This window comes from Coenobita brevimanus, chromosome 39 (genome assembly GCF_032717465.1).
Source record: "Coenobita brevimanus isolate Jiangsu-jjx chromosome 39, ASM3271746v2, whole genome shotgun sequence".
NCBI classification, from domain to species: domain Eukaryota; kingdom Metazoa; phylum Arthropoda; class Malacostraca; order Decapoda; family Coenobitidae; genus Coenobita; species Coenobita brevimanus.
Window position 1 is genome coordinate 30,425,533 of NC_136992.1, and position 15,858 is coordinate 30,441,390.

The following is a 15,858-nucleotide window of genomic DNA, read 5'->3' on the forward strand; positions in this document are numbered from 1 at the left end:
AATAAATGAATGAATGAACGTAACTACAATGCATGAAGGGATGGTTGAATTTACAAATAAAATGAATGAATGAACGAACGAATAAATGAATGAATGAACGTAACTACAATGCATGAAGGGATGGCTGAATGTACAAATGAATGAATGAACGAACGAAAAAATGAATGATTGAATGTAACGACAATGAATGGATGACTAAATGTACAAAGAAATAAAATGAATGAATGAATGAACGAACGATTAAATGAATGAATGAGCGTAACTACAATGAATGAATGGATGGCTAAATGTACAAATAAATGAAAGAATCTACACACGAATGAGTAAACAGGTGAATGTATGAGTTAATAAATCTACGAATGAATGAATGAATGATTTAACCATGGAACGAACGGACTACTGAATGGATGGATGTAAAAATGAATAAAGGAATGGAGAAATGAATGCATGGAACGAATTTATACAACTGTACAGAAATCTAGTGTGTGTGTGAGTGTGTGTGTGTGTGTGTGTGTGTGTGTGTGTGTGTGTGTGTGTGTGTGTGTGTGTGTGTGTGTGTGTGTGTGTGTGTGTGTGTGAGAGAGAGAGAGAGAGAAAGCAGTCATATCAGGTTAGCATTTCACCTTTTCTCACACACACCTTCCCTCAGCCTACCTTCCTTTCTACTTCCCTCCCCCCTTCCCCCTTTCTACCCCCCTCCTTCCTCCCTTCCCTCTGCCTCTCCCTCCCTACCTTCCTCTTCCCTTCCTCCATAGTAACTTTCCCTTTCTCCTTTCCTTCATCTTTTTCTCCCCTCTTCTGTCTCTCTGATTATTTGACTATTTCCCCTCACTCCTTCCTCCCCCCCCCCTCTCTCTCTCTGCAACGCAATACCCCGTAAAACAAGTTGATTCATAAGACCAGTTTGATTCCATCGCTGTTCCCACCACTATACGCAAAACCAACACAGATAAAGAGATAGATAGATAGATAGATGGACAGAAACAGCAGATAGACAGATAGATAGTTACAGATGGATTAAAAGATAGACAGATACAAATAGATAGATAAATAGATAAACGGACATACAGCATAAAGACACAGTAGTTACAGATGGATTAAAAAGTAGAGGCAGAGATAGAGATAGATAGATAGACAGATGCAGCGGATAGACACAGTAGTTACAGATGGATTAAAAGGTAGCCACAGACAAATGGATAGATACGGCTGATAGATACACATATAGGCAAGGTAGATAGACAGATAGATAGATAGTGTTCTCGAAAGATTATGTGGCTCCCGAAAATTTCATCTATCTATCTATCTATCTGTGTGTCTGTCTGTCTGTCTGTATCTATCTATCTATCTATCTATCTAGCCTGACCACCTTTCTATCCCCTGAAATTGTGAGTACAAGGATTTAAAACTCATGACTAAACAAGAATGACCATGACACACTGAGAGAGAGAGAGAGAGAGAGAGAGAGAGAGAGAGAGAGAGTTATACTGGTATTATGTAAATGTTACTGACGGGTAGGTAAATAGGTGGGTAGATAGACTGACAGACAGACAGATAGATAGACAGATAGATAGATAGAGACAGAGAGATAGATAAACAGGCAGGTAGGTAGGTAGGTAGGTAGGCAGACAGATAGACAGACAGCCAGATAGATAGAGACTGACAGACAGACAGACAGATAGATAGATAGATAGATAGGTAGGTGGGTCAGAGAAGTAAGTACAAGAGTTAACAAAGTAATAAAAGAAGTGACAGGTCATTAAGTTGTAAGTAAAACGATAGTCACAGTAAGTTGACCGGGTTAGTAGGTATGTGGTCAAGGAGTACGTCTGGACTCTGGAAGTAGGTAGGACAGGTGTGTGTGTGTGTGTGTGTGTGTGTGTGTGTGTGTGTGTGTGTGTGTGTGTGTGTGTGTGTGTGTGTTACTTTCTATTACTATTATTCTTTTCAGTACCACTACTACCACTGATTTTGTGTGTGTGTGTGTGTGTGTGTGTGTGTGTGTGTGTGTGTGTGTGTGTGTGTGTGTGTGTGTGTGTGTGTGTGTACGTAGTGAAGGGATGATAAAGTCTAATCAGGCCTAATCCCATATATCTAAGGCCAACCTATTTGTCTTCGTCTTTTTCCCGCCGGACGATTTTTTCACCTCAACCCCTTCAATCCCCCCTTTTTTAGTGCATTTTTCCTGCTTCCAGACGATTTATTCAACTTAAGGCCTTCCAGTCACTGTGATACCGTCTTTCACAGCTACTCCTTCCTGTCTCCCAACGATTTTATTTTACTACTGACAGGTGTACTTAATTGGGATACTGACAGGTGTATTTAATTGGGATACTGACAGGTGTACTCGTATTTAATTGGGATAATGACAGGTGTACTCTAACTGTGATACTGACAGGTGTACTTAATTGGGATACTGACAGGTGTACTTAATTAGGATACTAACAGGTGTACTTAACTGGGATACTGACAGGTGTTCTTAATCAGGATAAAGGAAGGTGAGGTAAAAGTAAAAAACGTGCTGGCGGGGAGGTCAGCGATACAAGGGGTGACTGAGGACTTGTTGCGAAATGTTAAAAGGATGGCAAAGAGGTGAAGGGGTCTTTTAACCTCCCTCGGGTGTTTGGAGATGGGAAGGGGTGTTAGGGGAAGAAGGAGGAAGAACTGGAAAGGAGGAAGGAGGGAGAATAAGAAAGGAAGGAGGGAGAATAAGAAAGAAAGAGAGAGGAAGGAGGGAGAAGAGGAAAGGAAGGAGGAGGAAGAAGGAAGAATAGGAAAGGAAGGAGGAAGAAGGAAGAATAGGAAAGGAAGGAGGAAGAATGAGAAAGGAAGAAGAACAAGAAAGGAATGAGGAGAGGAAATAAGGGAGGGTATGGGGGTGAATGAAGAGGCAAGATATAGTGAGAGAAAGATAAGTATACTCTAAATAAATAGTCGAAAGGCCCAGGGTTGGTTCTGGGTACACGCAATTCAAGAAATAGTTTGAAGCCCCTCTTTCTCTAGTTCCCCCATCCGATAAATAAATCAATAAATATGTAATGAATGATTTTTAGGTATCTCTGTCTGACATACAACAGGACTAAACAAGAACCATTTCTAGTGTAAAGGTGCTATTACAGTAATAATGAAAACTATTAATATTAACTAGATGCTTACTTGAGTTTAAATACCACAAAATAAAATGCAGAAGGAGATACATTAGGGTGGCCCAAATATAATCCCACTCAGGGCCCCCAGAAGGCTAGAACCGGCACTGGATGACCCCTTACCAGACAAAGCCCGGGCTAGGAAAGGACCCGCTCACTCCACAGCGAAACAAATGCCAAAAGAGGTTGAGAGTGAGGGAGAGGTCAGTGACAGGAGGGGAAAAGGCAGTGGAAAGTAAGGTTAAAAAAATGGCCCTTGATTTTGTTGGCTGGGAGAGGGAGGATACTGGCTATTCTTTTAATCTGTCAGTTACAAAGGGTGACGGTGGGAAAACTAGATGCTGCACAGGTAGGATGAGACTGAGAGTTTAGAGTTACAGGGAGTACAGTGGGAGGTAGTGTGGGAAAAAGGGTGTAAAAAGCGTGAGTGGAGGAGTATAGGATGCTGGGTGAGGGAGGATGAGGATAAGGAGGTGGCGTGGGGGATAGGATGCTGTGTGAGGTAGGGTGGTGTGGGGGATAGGGTGCTGTGTAATGGAAGTGTGACAGGCAGGGTGGGGATAGGATGCTGTGCTAGGTAGGGTGAGGCTGGGGATAGGATGCTGTGCTAGGTAGGGTGAGGGTGGAGATAGGATGCTGTGTTTGGTTGAGTGAGGGTGGGGATAGGATGCTGTGCTAGGTAGGGTGAGGGTGGAGATAGGATGCTGTGTTTGGTTGAGTGAGGGTGGGGATAGGATGCTGTGCTAGGTAGGGTGAGGGTGGAGATAGGATGCTGTGTTAGGTAGGGTTGCGGTGGGGATAGGATGCTGTGGTAGGTAGGGTGAGGGTGGGGACAGGATGCTGTGTTAGGTAGGGCTGGGGTCGGGTTAGGATGCTGTGCTAGGTAGGGTTGGGGTGGGGTTAGGATGCTGTGTGAGGTAACCTGGGGAAATGGGATGCAAAAGAATAAGGGTGGGGATGGGATGGTGTTTTAGGTGGGGTGCGGGTGGGGATCGGACGCTGTTTAAAGCCGGGGATGGGATGGTGTGCTGGGAAGGGTGAGTGGAGGGAGGGGGAGATAGGATGCTGTGTGAGGCAGGGTGGGTGGGGGGAGGGGGAGGGGATGCTGTGGGAGGCAGGGAGAGTGGGGGGAGGGGGAGGGGATGCTGTGTGGGGCAGGGTGAGGGTGGGGTTACCTGTATTATCATAAGGGGGGACGAACCTACTGGAATGTTGACGCTCGTGTGTTACTTTCACTGTCCGTGTCCGTGTGGAGGTTACTGGGTTACCAAACGCTGCCGGCCGTTGTTTCATTTCACTTAACGCCACACCCACCTTCCCTGACGCACTTTCTCGCAGGTGTATTAATCGTGAGGTTAATTAGGTGAAAGGCAGAGGTATGCATTGGGGCTTAGGTGTTGAATGAGGTTTGTTATGTCGAAGGTGTCGCTCCAATGTGCAATAAAACTATCTTCTGATAACTGAGAGAGAGAGAGAGAGAGAGTGTGTGTGTGTGTGTGTGTGTGTGTGTGTGTGTGTGTGTGTGTGTGTGTACCCTCTGTCTCTCACGGCCGGAGGAACTCCAGGCAAAGGTATATTATTTTATTCATTAACTCTTTATTGCCTTAAACCGCTGTACGTGGGATTCTACCGGGGTGGTATTTGGCGAACCGCTTTTCGCTGACGGGCTCACAGTCTAGGCCACAGGTTCAAACTTTAGGATTCCGTTTAAATAATTTTGGAACATGCCGCCAAAATACATCTTGGGGTGACGTTCCGATTCTCTCACCCATCATTTCAAACCTAATATATAACTAGAGAGGCACTCACTGGAGCGCATCTCTCCGACAAGGGCAAAGTATATAATTTCCAAACCACTCTTCATAATGGGTTAGGTTTTCTCATCACTGATTAGGGTTTCGCAGTGTTTTCCGTATCCTGTTAACAGACAAACCAACCAACTAACCAACAAACAAACACGGGTGAAAACATACTCACCTTCTCGGAGTGAATAATACAGGACGTAAATAAACCGCAACTAAGGATTTAAAAACCGAGACGCAAAAAAAAAAAATAAATAAATAAATAAAAAAAAGGGGAGGAATTAAAAATGTGGAATATCATGAAAAAACAAAAAGAAAGAAGACATGAAGGGAAACACATAAGCTTTCTTTTGCTTGTTACCTGTCCACCTATCTACCAACCTACCTATTTTTATCCACCTGTCTATCTATCTACCTACCTACCTACCTGCCTATGCTTACGTTCCTCCTAATTTTATCTACCTGGGCACCCAATCTATCAGTGAACCTACCTACCTATTTTTCCACTATTTTTAACCACTTGTCTATCTACCTATGCCTACGTTCCTATTAATTTTATCTACCTATCTGTCAGTCAACCTACCTATTTTTCCACTATTTTCATCTACCTGCCTAAGTCTACGTTCCTACTAATTTTGTCTTTCTATCTATCAGTCTACCTACCTACCTACCTTGACCACCTTTCATTCAACAACACACACACACACACACACACACACACACACACACACACACACACACACACACACACAAACTTCAATCATCCAGTCACAGTCAGCGCGTGTTCAGAATAGAGACTGCCTAATAATAATAAAAAATATATATAAACAGACAAACAATGCATTTTATTATCTCTCATGTGTCCTCCCCCCCCCTCCCCCAACACACATGGTCCTCCTTGAGCCCTCTCTCTCTCTCTCTCTCACACACACACACACACACACACACACACAACGTCGTCACTCTAATATCAAAACCTTTTTTTCACAGTTCTTACATTCCCTTCCCTTACTTCTTAATCCTAACTTAGAATAAAGTGTAATTATTAAATTTTCTATTTCCATGTTGTTCATTACTTCTCCCTTCTGTGGCGTCTAGGTTTTGACTTGTCTTCTGGACCCTGCCTCACCCCAGTCTAAGGTGGGATATATAGGTTGGGATGATGATGATGATCACTAGAATTCTGTAACTGTCCAACGGAGAGTCACTGGTCTCCACCTACTGTTTCTTAGTGACTTTGACCCCAATGGGGAGATTTGGATTTTTTTTTTTTCCATCAGCAGTGGTACATGCCAGGACACATAACCTGGGCCCTTCAGATTCCTTGCGCAGTCTCCGGTTCTCCTGGAATCGTTGCGAGACTCTGAGGCGAGAATGATAATAATAATACCAGCGAAAACAAAGTCTCCACCTACTAAGAATGATGGTGATGATGATGATATTGATGGGAAGAATCATTACGGTGATAATCATAATAAAGACTGTGATGATGATGATGATGATGATGATGATGATGATGATGATGACATGGAGGAGGAGGAGGAGGAGGAGGAGGAAAAAGGAGAAAGAAAAGAAGAAGGAGGAGATCATCATTATCCTAACCTTCACTCCTAGCATAATAAACACCAACATTACAGCACTTAACCCTCTGCTCTCCCGCCAATCAGCTGCTGCCCAGAACTGCCCTCCCGAAGGTGTGGAGTATCGCCCGGACAACGGCCAGTGTGACAAGTACTATGAGTGTCGTGACGGGGTGTACAGTGAGCAGCTTTGTCCAGATGGCCTACTGTTTGACGCTACGGTGACCAACGGGGCCTATCCTTGCAAATATGTGACGGAGGTGGACTGTACCGGCAGGACTGGGCAGCGTGAGTACTGTGTGTGTGTGTGTGTGTGTGTGTGTGTGTGTGTGTGTGTGTGTGTGTGTGTGTGTGTGTGTGTGTGTGTGTGTGTGTGAGAGAGAGAGAGAGAGAGAGAGATTAAATGTCTTTATGTGCAGTGTATGAAGGTGCATGGTGTATAAACATTTTATATGTGTGTGTGTTCTACGTATGTCAGTGTCAGCTATATATGTGTACGTAGGTGTGTCTTATATGCATGTATGTGGATGCATTTTATAAACGTGTATACAGATGTAGGTGCATATAAAATACGTGTAAACAGGTGTGGCTGATATGTAGAGGTAAAGTAGCCGCGAAACTAAATCTTCCCATTCTCCCACCACGACAGAGGCAGCGCAGCCAACGGAGAACTGCGCACGTCAATGGGGTTACTACGGCTCCGGGGACAGGGCGCAGTGCGGGTTCTTCTACAACTGCGTCAATGGCTACGCTTTCCAGATCAACTGCCCTGCTGGACTAGCCTTCTCGTCCGCAACATACCGATGCGAGTGGCCCGATGAATCCGCGGACTGCGACGCGGACGGTGAGTGATAGCCACTGGTTTGGACTGGAGGCCACCCTAGCTATCTGGAGGCCAGCCTAGCTATCTGCAGGCCAGCCTAGCTATCTGCAGGCCAGCCTAGCTTATCTGGAGACCACCCTAGCTATCTGGAGGCCACCTAGCTATCTGGAGGCCACCCTAGCTATCTGGAGGCCACCTAGCTATCTGGAGGCCACCTAGCTATCTGGAGGCCACCATAACTTATCTGCATGTGAACACGGTGCACTACAGGCTGAAGCTGTCCCTCTCGTGCACTTCTCCATCCACCTTCCGGGGAACAGAAAGGGAGCTGAGTAACCTTTGTAGCAATGACCCGACAAAGTAACCTCCTAGTAATATCGGTGCCACGACTAGAATGGATCCGCTTTCCGGCACTGAGTAATAACTGTATAAGGCGGACAATGGCGCCACATTTAAGGGTATATGACCAGTCTACTTCCTTTAGTGGTAGTGCATATTTAGTCTGTAATAAACTTGCCTAAAATTCCAGGAGGGTACCCTCGGCCCCCCCTAAAAATTCAACTTAAAAAGGATTGACTTCGCCTTTTTTTTTTTTTTTTTTTTTCTTTCAGTTATGCCCCTGTTCCTAAGTTATGTTTCCTGCACAGCATCCCTGGGCCTCGGCGCCCCGACTCGACCAACCCCATCCAGATCCATGCTAAATGATCACCTGCACTTCCTATTCTCCTCTCTTCTCTCTCTCCCTCTCGATTTTCTCCGTAGTATCCTTCTTCTGTCTCCTCTCTCTAACTCACTTTTTCTCTCTTCTCTCCCCCTCCCGACTTTCTCCCTTCGTAGTATCTCTTTCTTTCTGTCTCTCTAAGTCACTTTTCCTCTCCTCCACAGCATTCCTGGGCTTCAGCTGTCCGGAAACCACCAACCCCCTCGAAATCATACTGAGGGGCCTGCCGCAGTTCCGTTCCCCCCGTGACTGTCGCGAATTCTTCATCTGCGTCGGTCGGTCCCCACGCCTGCAGTTCTGTCAGCTGGGCCAGGTGTATAACGAAGCTACCAACACCTGTGACGAGCCGGAGACAGTACAGGGATGGTACGTGAAAGTCTGTTTGTCTATCTGTGACTGTATCTGTCTGTTGATCTATTTATGTGTGTCTCTCTATCTATCTGCTTGTCTATCTGTGTCCGTCTGTCTATCTTATCTATGTCTATCCATTTGTCTGTCTGTCTGTCTATCTGCTTGTCTCTGTCTATCTGTCTGTCTATCCATCTACGTATCTATCGATGTAGTATTACCATAGTCTTCCATTATACAAGTAATCGGCTAATAGGTAACCAAATCTCTCTTTTTCGAGTATAATCAAATTGTCTATGGTAATTCCAGGGTTTGGTATGAAGCCTGCTATAGTTCATTCACTTTAATTTGGCCAGATTTCAGTCCTTCTGCAGCCTATTTCACGTACACCTCAATGGCAGAAAAAAAAAAAAAAATCCATCCTTTCCGCAGCACTTCTTCGTGACTAGCATCATACGGTATTAATCTACTGTCTTAACGCAGGATTCAAGATGGACAGGTGGCACTTTTGGGCCAAGTTAGGATTGAAAGGGATAATTATTGAAGAGTTTGTTATGTACTATGAGTCATTAACCTGGATATTTTCGTCCTTTGGCAGCTAATTTCCCACATTTCAACAGGAGAATATAACTGGCCTGCATCCCCTCCACAGCAGTCCTTCGTCAGTAGCACATTCTGGTATTAATTTCTTGGCCTACCACGTTTCTTCTCACCTTCATATTCGCTCACATACATCCTTTTCACCACTACCTTCACAAGCAGATTAATTGTAAACATTTGTCTCCCCCCCTCCCGCAGCCAAAACACCTACACCCGACTATCTGCACACAGTATACCGGGTACAGATTCGTTGTAAACCTCTGTCTTCTCCCCCCCCCCAACCAAAACTACTACACCCGACTATCTTCACAATATATATAAGTACCAGATTCACTGCAAACATCTGTCTCTCCTCCCCCCCAGCCATAACTATACCGTTTTTTTTTTTTTTTTTTTTTTTTTTTTTTATTGAGGCGAAGATGCACTTGATAGGTTGATGATGATTGGCTGAATGCAACATGTCCAAAAAATATTTACTAACCCAAATTTCCCCCTCAGATATTTGTTGTCAGTTAATAATGCTAGATTATGAAGTGATGTTGCATTCAGCCAATAATCACCAATCTTTCAAGTGCATCTTCGCCTCGATTAAAAAAAAAAACAGTATACTACACCCCGACTATCTTCACTGTATACCAGATTCATTGTAAACCTCTGTGTCTCTCCCCCAGCCAAAACTACTACTGTAAACCTTTGTCTCCCTCCCCCAGCCAAAACTACTACACCCCCGAGGAGCTTGCCTTGTATAGGGAGATGAGAGAGAGAGAACGACTGGCTCAGGAGAGGAGGCAGGAGGAGCTAAGGAAGCTGAGGGAGGAACTGGCTGAACGAAGAAGACGACAGTAAACAAGAAAAAAAAAGAAAGAAAAGAAATGAAAGAGAATAAAAGAAAGAAAAGGTACACTTATTTTCGCTACAAATACTATATGAACGAAATTAAAGGAACTTGGCACTGTACTAAATTAAAACAATATATATCACGAAAGCAGTAAACAACATAAAAAAAAAAAAGGAAAAGAAAATTACACTTATTTTCCCAACAAGTGCTGTAAGAACGAAACGAAATAAACCTGGCGTTGTTTTAGACTAAAAAGAAAAAAATAACTCAATGTTTCAACGAATACTATGAGAACGAAAATCACGAAACTGGAGTTGCTTGAAACTTCCACCAAATAATGACAGAATCAGTCCTAAAATGCCATATAACACCAAAACATTCATTATATAGTATGCTACCGGTAACGTACATAATATCCATCCTGCAATATATATATATATATATATATATATATATATACGGTAACTACTAGTGTTCTGAAATTCGCAAAAATACCATATACAATGCTTATAAATAAATTGAAAAATTTTATAAATCAGATGAGTGCAAGATATGGAAAGTAAAAACAAGTCCACAGAAAATATAGAATACAGAAGGTTGTAAAATTCCTAACCTCTATAAATTTCTAGTTTCCACATAAGTTATCATAAACACTCAATAATAAGTAAATAAATAATAAGACTAGTATTATGGACGATCCAAAAACTGAACAATATATACCATAACACGAATTTTTACGTCTTCCACAATACCTGAAACAGTCCTAAATGATCAACAAATAAAGTATATATATATATATATATATATATATATATATATATATATATATATATATATATATATATATATATATAGTTCCAATACATCTGATAAAGACGGTGATAACTATACCAACACTATGAACAGGTTTTCATATATACCTGAAGCAATCCTTAATGTTCAATAAATGATAAACACATAAATAACTACAGCGTATCTATTACGGTAAGGACTGTCTGATAACTAATAAACATTATGAACCTATCCAAGCCTTCATATATATCTGAAACAACTCTAGGTGTTAAATAAATGATAAACAAATAAATAAATGGATAAACAACTACAATAAATGTGTTAAGATCTGTCCACTAACTGATAAACACTGTGAATCTGCGTAAGTCTTCCACAAAAGCTGAAGCAGTCCTAAATGTTCAATAAATAGGCTAATAATTAAATAAACCAATAAAATGAATAAATACCTCCAATAATACCTGATAAACACTATGACTATGTCTTCCACAAAACCTGAAGCAATCCTGAATGCTCAATAAATGATAAACGATAACTGATTATTAACTGTCCTTAAACTGAATAATTTATATCCAATTCCAGGATTTAAAAAATTCTCAAAACACCTTCAGCAATCACATATGCTAATAGTCTATCTATTTATCTGTCTACCTGTACTCCTACCTGTACATATCTGTCTATCAATCTTTCTCTATACACCTACGTATCTATCAATCTGTCTATTATGTCATCAATCATTCTAATGATTCCTACAGCTGCATCATTCTAGTGATAGGCTACACATACGATAAACACTGAATAGTCTCCCAAAACACCTGAAACAACTATTAACTGTCTATAATATAGAGAATTTAAATAAACAAATAAAAAACACAAACTATCCGCACACGAAAAGAAAAAAAAAAAAAAAAAAAAAAAAAAGAGCCTTGAGCAATTATTCATGTCATTCTTGGCAACTGTCAAAACGCCGTATTTCATTTCGCTGCTGGGGAGGGACAAGAACGCCTTCACGGGATGGCACGACATAGCCTACCCGGTTAATTTCGTTGCCCTGGTTATACAAATGTCCCTTAACTCCGTCGTTGACTTATTCACCAGGAGGAGGAGGGTGAAAAGGAGGAAGAGGAGTGAACAGGAGGAAGAGGATGGTGAAAAGGAGGAGGAGGGAATAGGAGGAAGACGGTGAAATAGAGGAAGAGGATGGTGAAAAGGATGATGAGTGAATAGGAGGAAGAGGATGATGAAAAGGATGATGAGTGGCGTGAAAAGGAGGAAGAGGATGAGAGGTGGAGGATGGTGAAATGAAGAATGGTGAAAACGAGGAAGAGGATGGTGAAAAGGAGGAGAATGGTGAAAAGGAAGATGACAGAAAAGGAGGATGGTGAAAAGGAGGATGAGGATAGTGAAGAGGAGGATGGTGAAATAGAGCAGGAGGATGGTGAAAAGGAGAATGGTGAAAACGGGGATGAGGACAGTGAAAAGGTGGATGGTGAAAAGGAAAAGGATGGTGACATGGTGGAGGAAGGTAGATTCTGTTGGCAGTCCACCAGAATAACGTTCAAACTCATCACGTCTACTCTCGTTAAACAATACGGTAACTTATTGAAATGTACAAACACTGCATATATGTCATACCTGTAGCTATTTCCCCCCCCTAATCTCTACAACCGCAAATAAGTACTTTTACATGTCATCTGAATTCTACAGAGACCACCAGTAATTTGTAAATGCCAATTAGAGATCGTAAAGATCCCCATAACACGTGGAAATTCGCTCAAAAAACAAAAAAAAAGTATCGTTGCACAATTCACACGATACATTCTGAGGTTACATACGATGACTACTGCAAAATCCCTGATGCTTCTACACCACGTTAATAAATTTGGTGTAATAATGATACCCTTCATATTGGTTGCTTTTTGTATCCTCAGCAGCACATTAAATTTAAAATACTGAACACATTTACTATCCACAATTTTGAGTCACAGCAGCACATAATATTAATCCCATCAGTCCATTTTTTTTCCTTGCTGTTACTTCTATAGTCGGTTTGTTTCACCTGACAAAAATCCCCAAGTTCATGGCCAAGTGTAGCCAGACTGGAGGATTGATCTGATTAGCCCTTTCACCTTAAACTGGCCTATAATTGTCCTTTTGCAGCATTTTTCACCTAGCTCAGTGGCAGAGTACGGCAATACAGTGTTAATCTCGGTACAATTCAGAATACATGACAGATGGCACTTTTAGGTTAAGCTGAAGTAAAAAAGGGAGAGATAGTACCAAAACTCATTCCTGCCTAAAGTAAGCTAAGGCTCACTGAATTTCATGCGACCACAAGCTGCTTGTCCCATCGGATGAAAACAAACCGAGCACAAAGCAATTCGTTCTGTACAAATCACAGACTCCAAGTAAACACTGTCCATTAACCCCAGAAACAGCAAATCCCATCTCATCCTCTTGAGATACAGGGTAGATGGCCAACCAGTAGGAAAGCTGCACCACACGGGCGCGGTAATTGCATCAGTCTTCTTACATTCTCATATCCTTAAAGTAATATGAGTACAGCATGCAACACTTAACTGTGTTGACTCTTCACCACAAAAAGTATATAGACCAAACAAATTTTAACTGTTTTAGAGCATTAATTTTAACGAAGCTGTCTGCATGCCAGCAGGAGCTTGTTTGTTGACGATCCCACCAACCTAACCAAACTAGGGGGCTTCGTCTCCCAAACCCACAATGATTTTCAGCACCTAGGACTGCCACTATAATCCTAACGTTTCAACCCCAAATCGCTATCAGACCAAAACTTCTACCCTGACCTATCTTATTCAGCCTGTGAAAGACCCATCAGAGTGGGAAATTTGGAGGACCTGCGCCCGTTTGGTAAAGTTAATAGCCAGCCTGCTTCCCTTCGAGACCGTTAAAATTTGAAATGCCTCCAGTGGCCTCCTGGGGATCCAGCATAAGCAAAGCCGCCATTCCGACGACTCTGGCGCGGGTTCTAACGCCACATCACCATGAGCATGGTGAAGTTGCAGTTCCGCATAGTCAAGGCTATTCCGATGACTTTTCTTAAAAAAACAATACTTAACCTAAATAACATGATCTACCTAACTAAATAACAGGAACCTAATATACCTAACCTAATCTGCGCTAACCTGATATAACTCAAGGTGTGTCCTAACCAAGGGGCGTGGCTGCCCGGAACTGCAATAAATACTCATGAACATTTAGAAACGTCGAAAAGGCAGATTATTGCTCACCTACAATGGCCCACGGAGTCCTTTCTAGACGGGCGGGAACAGGCTTAGCACTGCATCATGTCACATGTTATCTTTACTTGCCTTCACTTCCAGTACATTATTGTCTACCGGATCAGCCACTTCTCTTGAACAAAGTGGCATGTTTACAAATAATACGTAGCCCCAGATGCGCTAAATACAGGAAGATATTAAAAAGCGACACCAACACAAGTTACAGTCACTGGGACGTCTAGGGGCTACAAAGACTAAAACAGACCTGATTGTGTTTAAATTGAAATTAATGGTGAACTGTCCTCAACTCACTGAAATTACTTTACATTAATATTGGATGTAGTTACAGCGAAATAAGCGTAATTTTAATTCTCTATAAACATGTTGCTATGTCCCAATCAATTTTAATTAAGTTCGTAGCCCTCAAGTTGTACCCAAAGGAGCTCACGACATTAATGTAGATCATTTTCATCACGCAACCCCGAAAAATTTGAATGTATTAAACTGGGAACGCTCTTGATAACTGTAATACATCTATGTTGCTTTCTGTTTCTGGTACCAGTTATCTCCATTTATCCATCCACCCATTATCCAATCCTTTATTGTCCTATTTCGAGCGTTGGGCCCCAGAGCTAGCCTGCTCATTTCAGATTTTAAAGATGAATGATCAGTTATTCATCCCACACCGACCCTCTGATGTAATCCCTTATGAGTCACATCCAGTTTGAGCACCTTAACCCACAAAACCACCAGATTCACATTTGGTTAAGTGAATACAACCTTGCATAGTAATGGTTTGGCGGGCTACAAGAAACCACTTAACTTGTCACCCAAGTGTAATGGTACAATAATAATAATAATAAAAAAAAGCATATTACAGAAAACAGTTTTATTTACACTGATTAACAGCTTTAGATGCACATTCTCCCATCCATACATTAACACATCAGGCAGCAGGAGAACCACTAGGCATCACCCATCCCAATATACATTAATTCTGCAAACACCTTCAACCTACAAAAAGTTTCTTCCCAACTATTATGTTCTGTTATTTCTACCCTTTCAGCCTGAGTATGCCAATTTTACTGTATTCTTGCTGCGACCAGATCTTAACTATTTTATTTAACTCTCGTGAAAGGATTAAAATGTGTTATATTTTAGGTGGAAATCTTCGTATTCACCTCTTCCTAAGCAATTTATCTTGCACATTACTCCTTGATATTCTTCTGCCTACTTTTCATTGGTAGCTTGTATCATTTTAATATACACGTACTCTGCATCAATAACACACACAAGGATGTTGCAGGGCATTGTACACAATAAACAGCTACGGAAAAACCACTTGGAAAAAGCCATAACACAGTACAGTATTTATCAACTTCAAAAAGCTCCTCCACAGCTGATTAAAACTACCTGGACACAGCATGAATACCGGTGGCCATATATAACACTCCTCTTCCACTCCACTGGCTGATTTTTCGTATGCTGAGGGCACCAACACCTACCCTGTATCTTTCACTCAGCTCCCACTGCCACACCCACGCCCAAACCAGTAGACTGAGCCGTTCCCACAGCACACAGGATACTGCCAGTTGACTTTCAAGTGCAGTGCTATTTATGGATCACCTTGTACGATAGAAATTACATACTCAGGTTAAAATGGGTCTAATTCCTCCTTGAACATTGCATCTACATGTACACTTTTTACTTGTTCAACAGCTGCTTTTTTTCTTTTGTTGCAAACTAGACAAAACCCTATATAATACCACTGCAAAGTATTCAAACAGCTTACATTTATAGTTACAAAAATAGTATAAATAGCAAAACCTCGTTGACTACCTGTATATAGGTATTTCTGGTTGATCAAAAAAATGAACTACCTTATGGGAAAAAAAATACACTTCAAAGCCTTGTTTGTGTCTGTGTATATTTACTGTATATATTAGTCATATCTCCA

General features: G+C 41.8%; 1 protein-coding gene across 1 annotated transcript in view; it reads left to right on the forward strand.

Moving 5' to 3' along the window:
* LOC145396842 (protein obstructor-E-like) overlaps positions 1-13,668 on the forward strand; it is a 19,576-nt gene extending 5,908 nt beyond the window's left edge. Inside the window, exons 2-6 of the mRNA XM_080270125.1 lie at positions 6,613-6,813; positions 7,175-7,369; positions 8,234-8,435; positions 9,689-9,760; positions 13,590-13,668. Coding sequence (XP_080126251.1) covers positions 6,613-6,813; positions 7,175-7,369; positions 8,234-8,435; positions 9,689-9,760; positions 13,590-13,668 — 749 coding nt within the window. The remainder of the gene's footprint in view (positions 1-6,612; positions 6,814-7,174; positions 7,370-8,233; positions 8,436-9,688; positions 9,761-13,589) is intronic.
* The last annotated feature ends 2,190 nt before the right edge of the window (positions 13,669-15,858 follow it).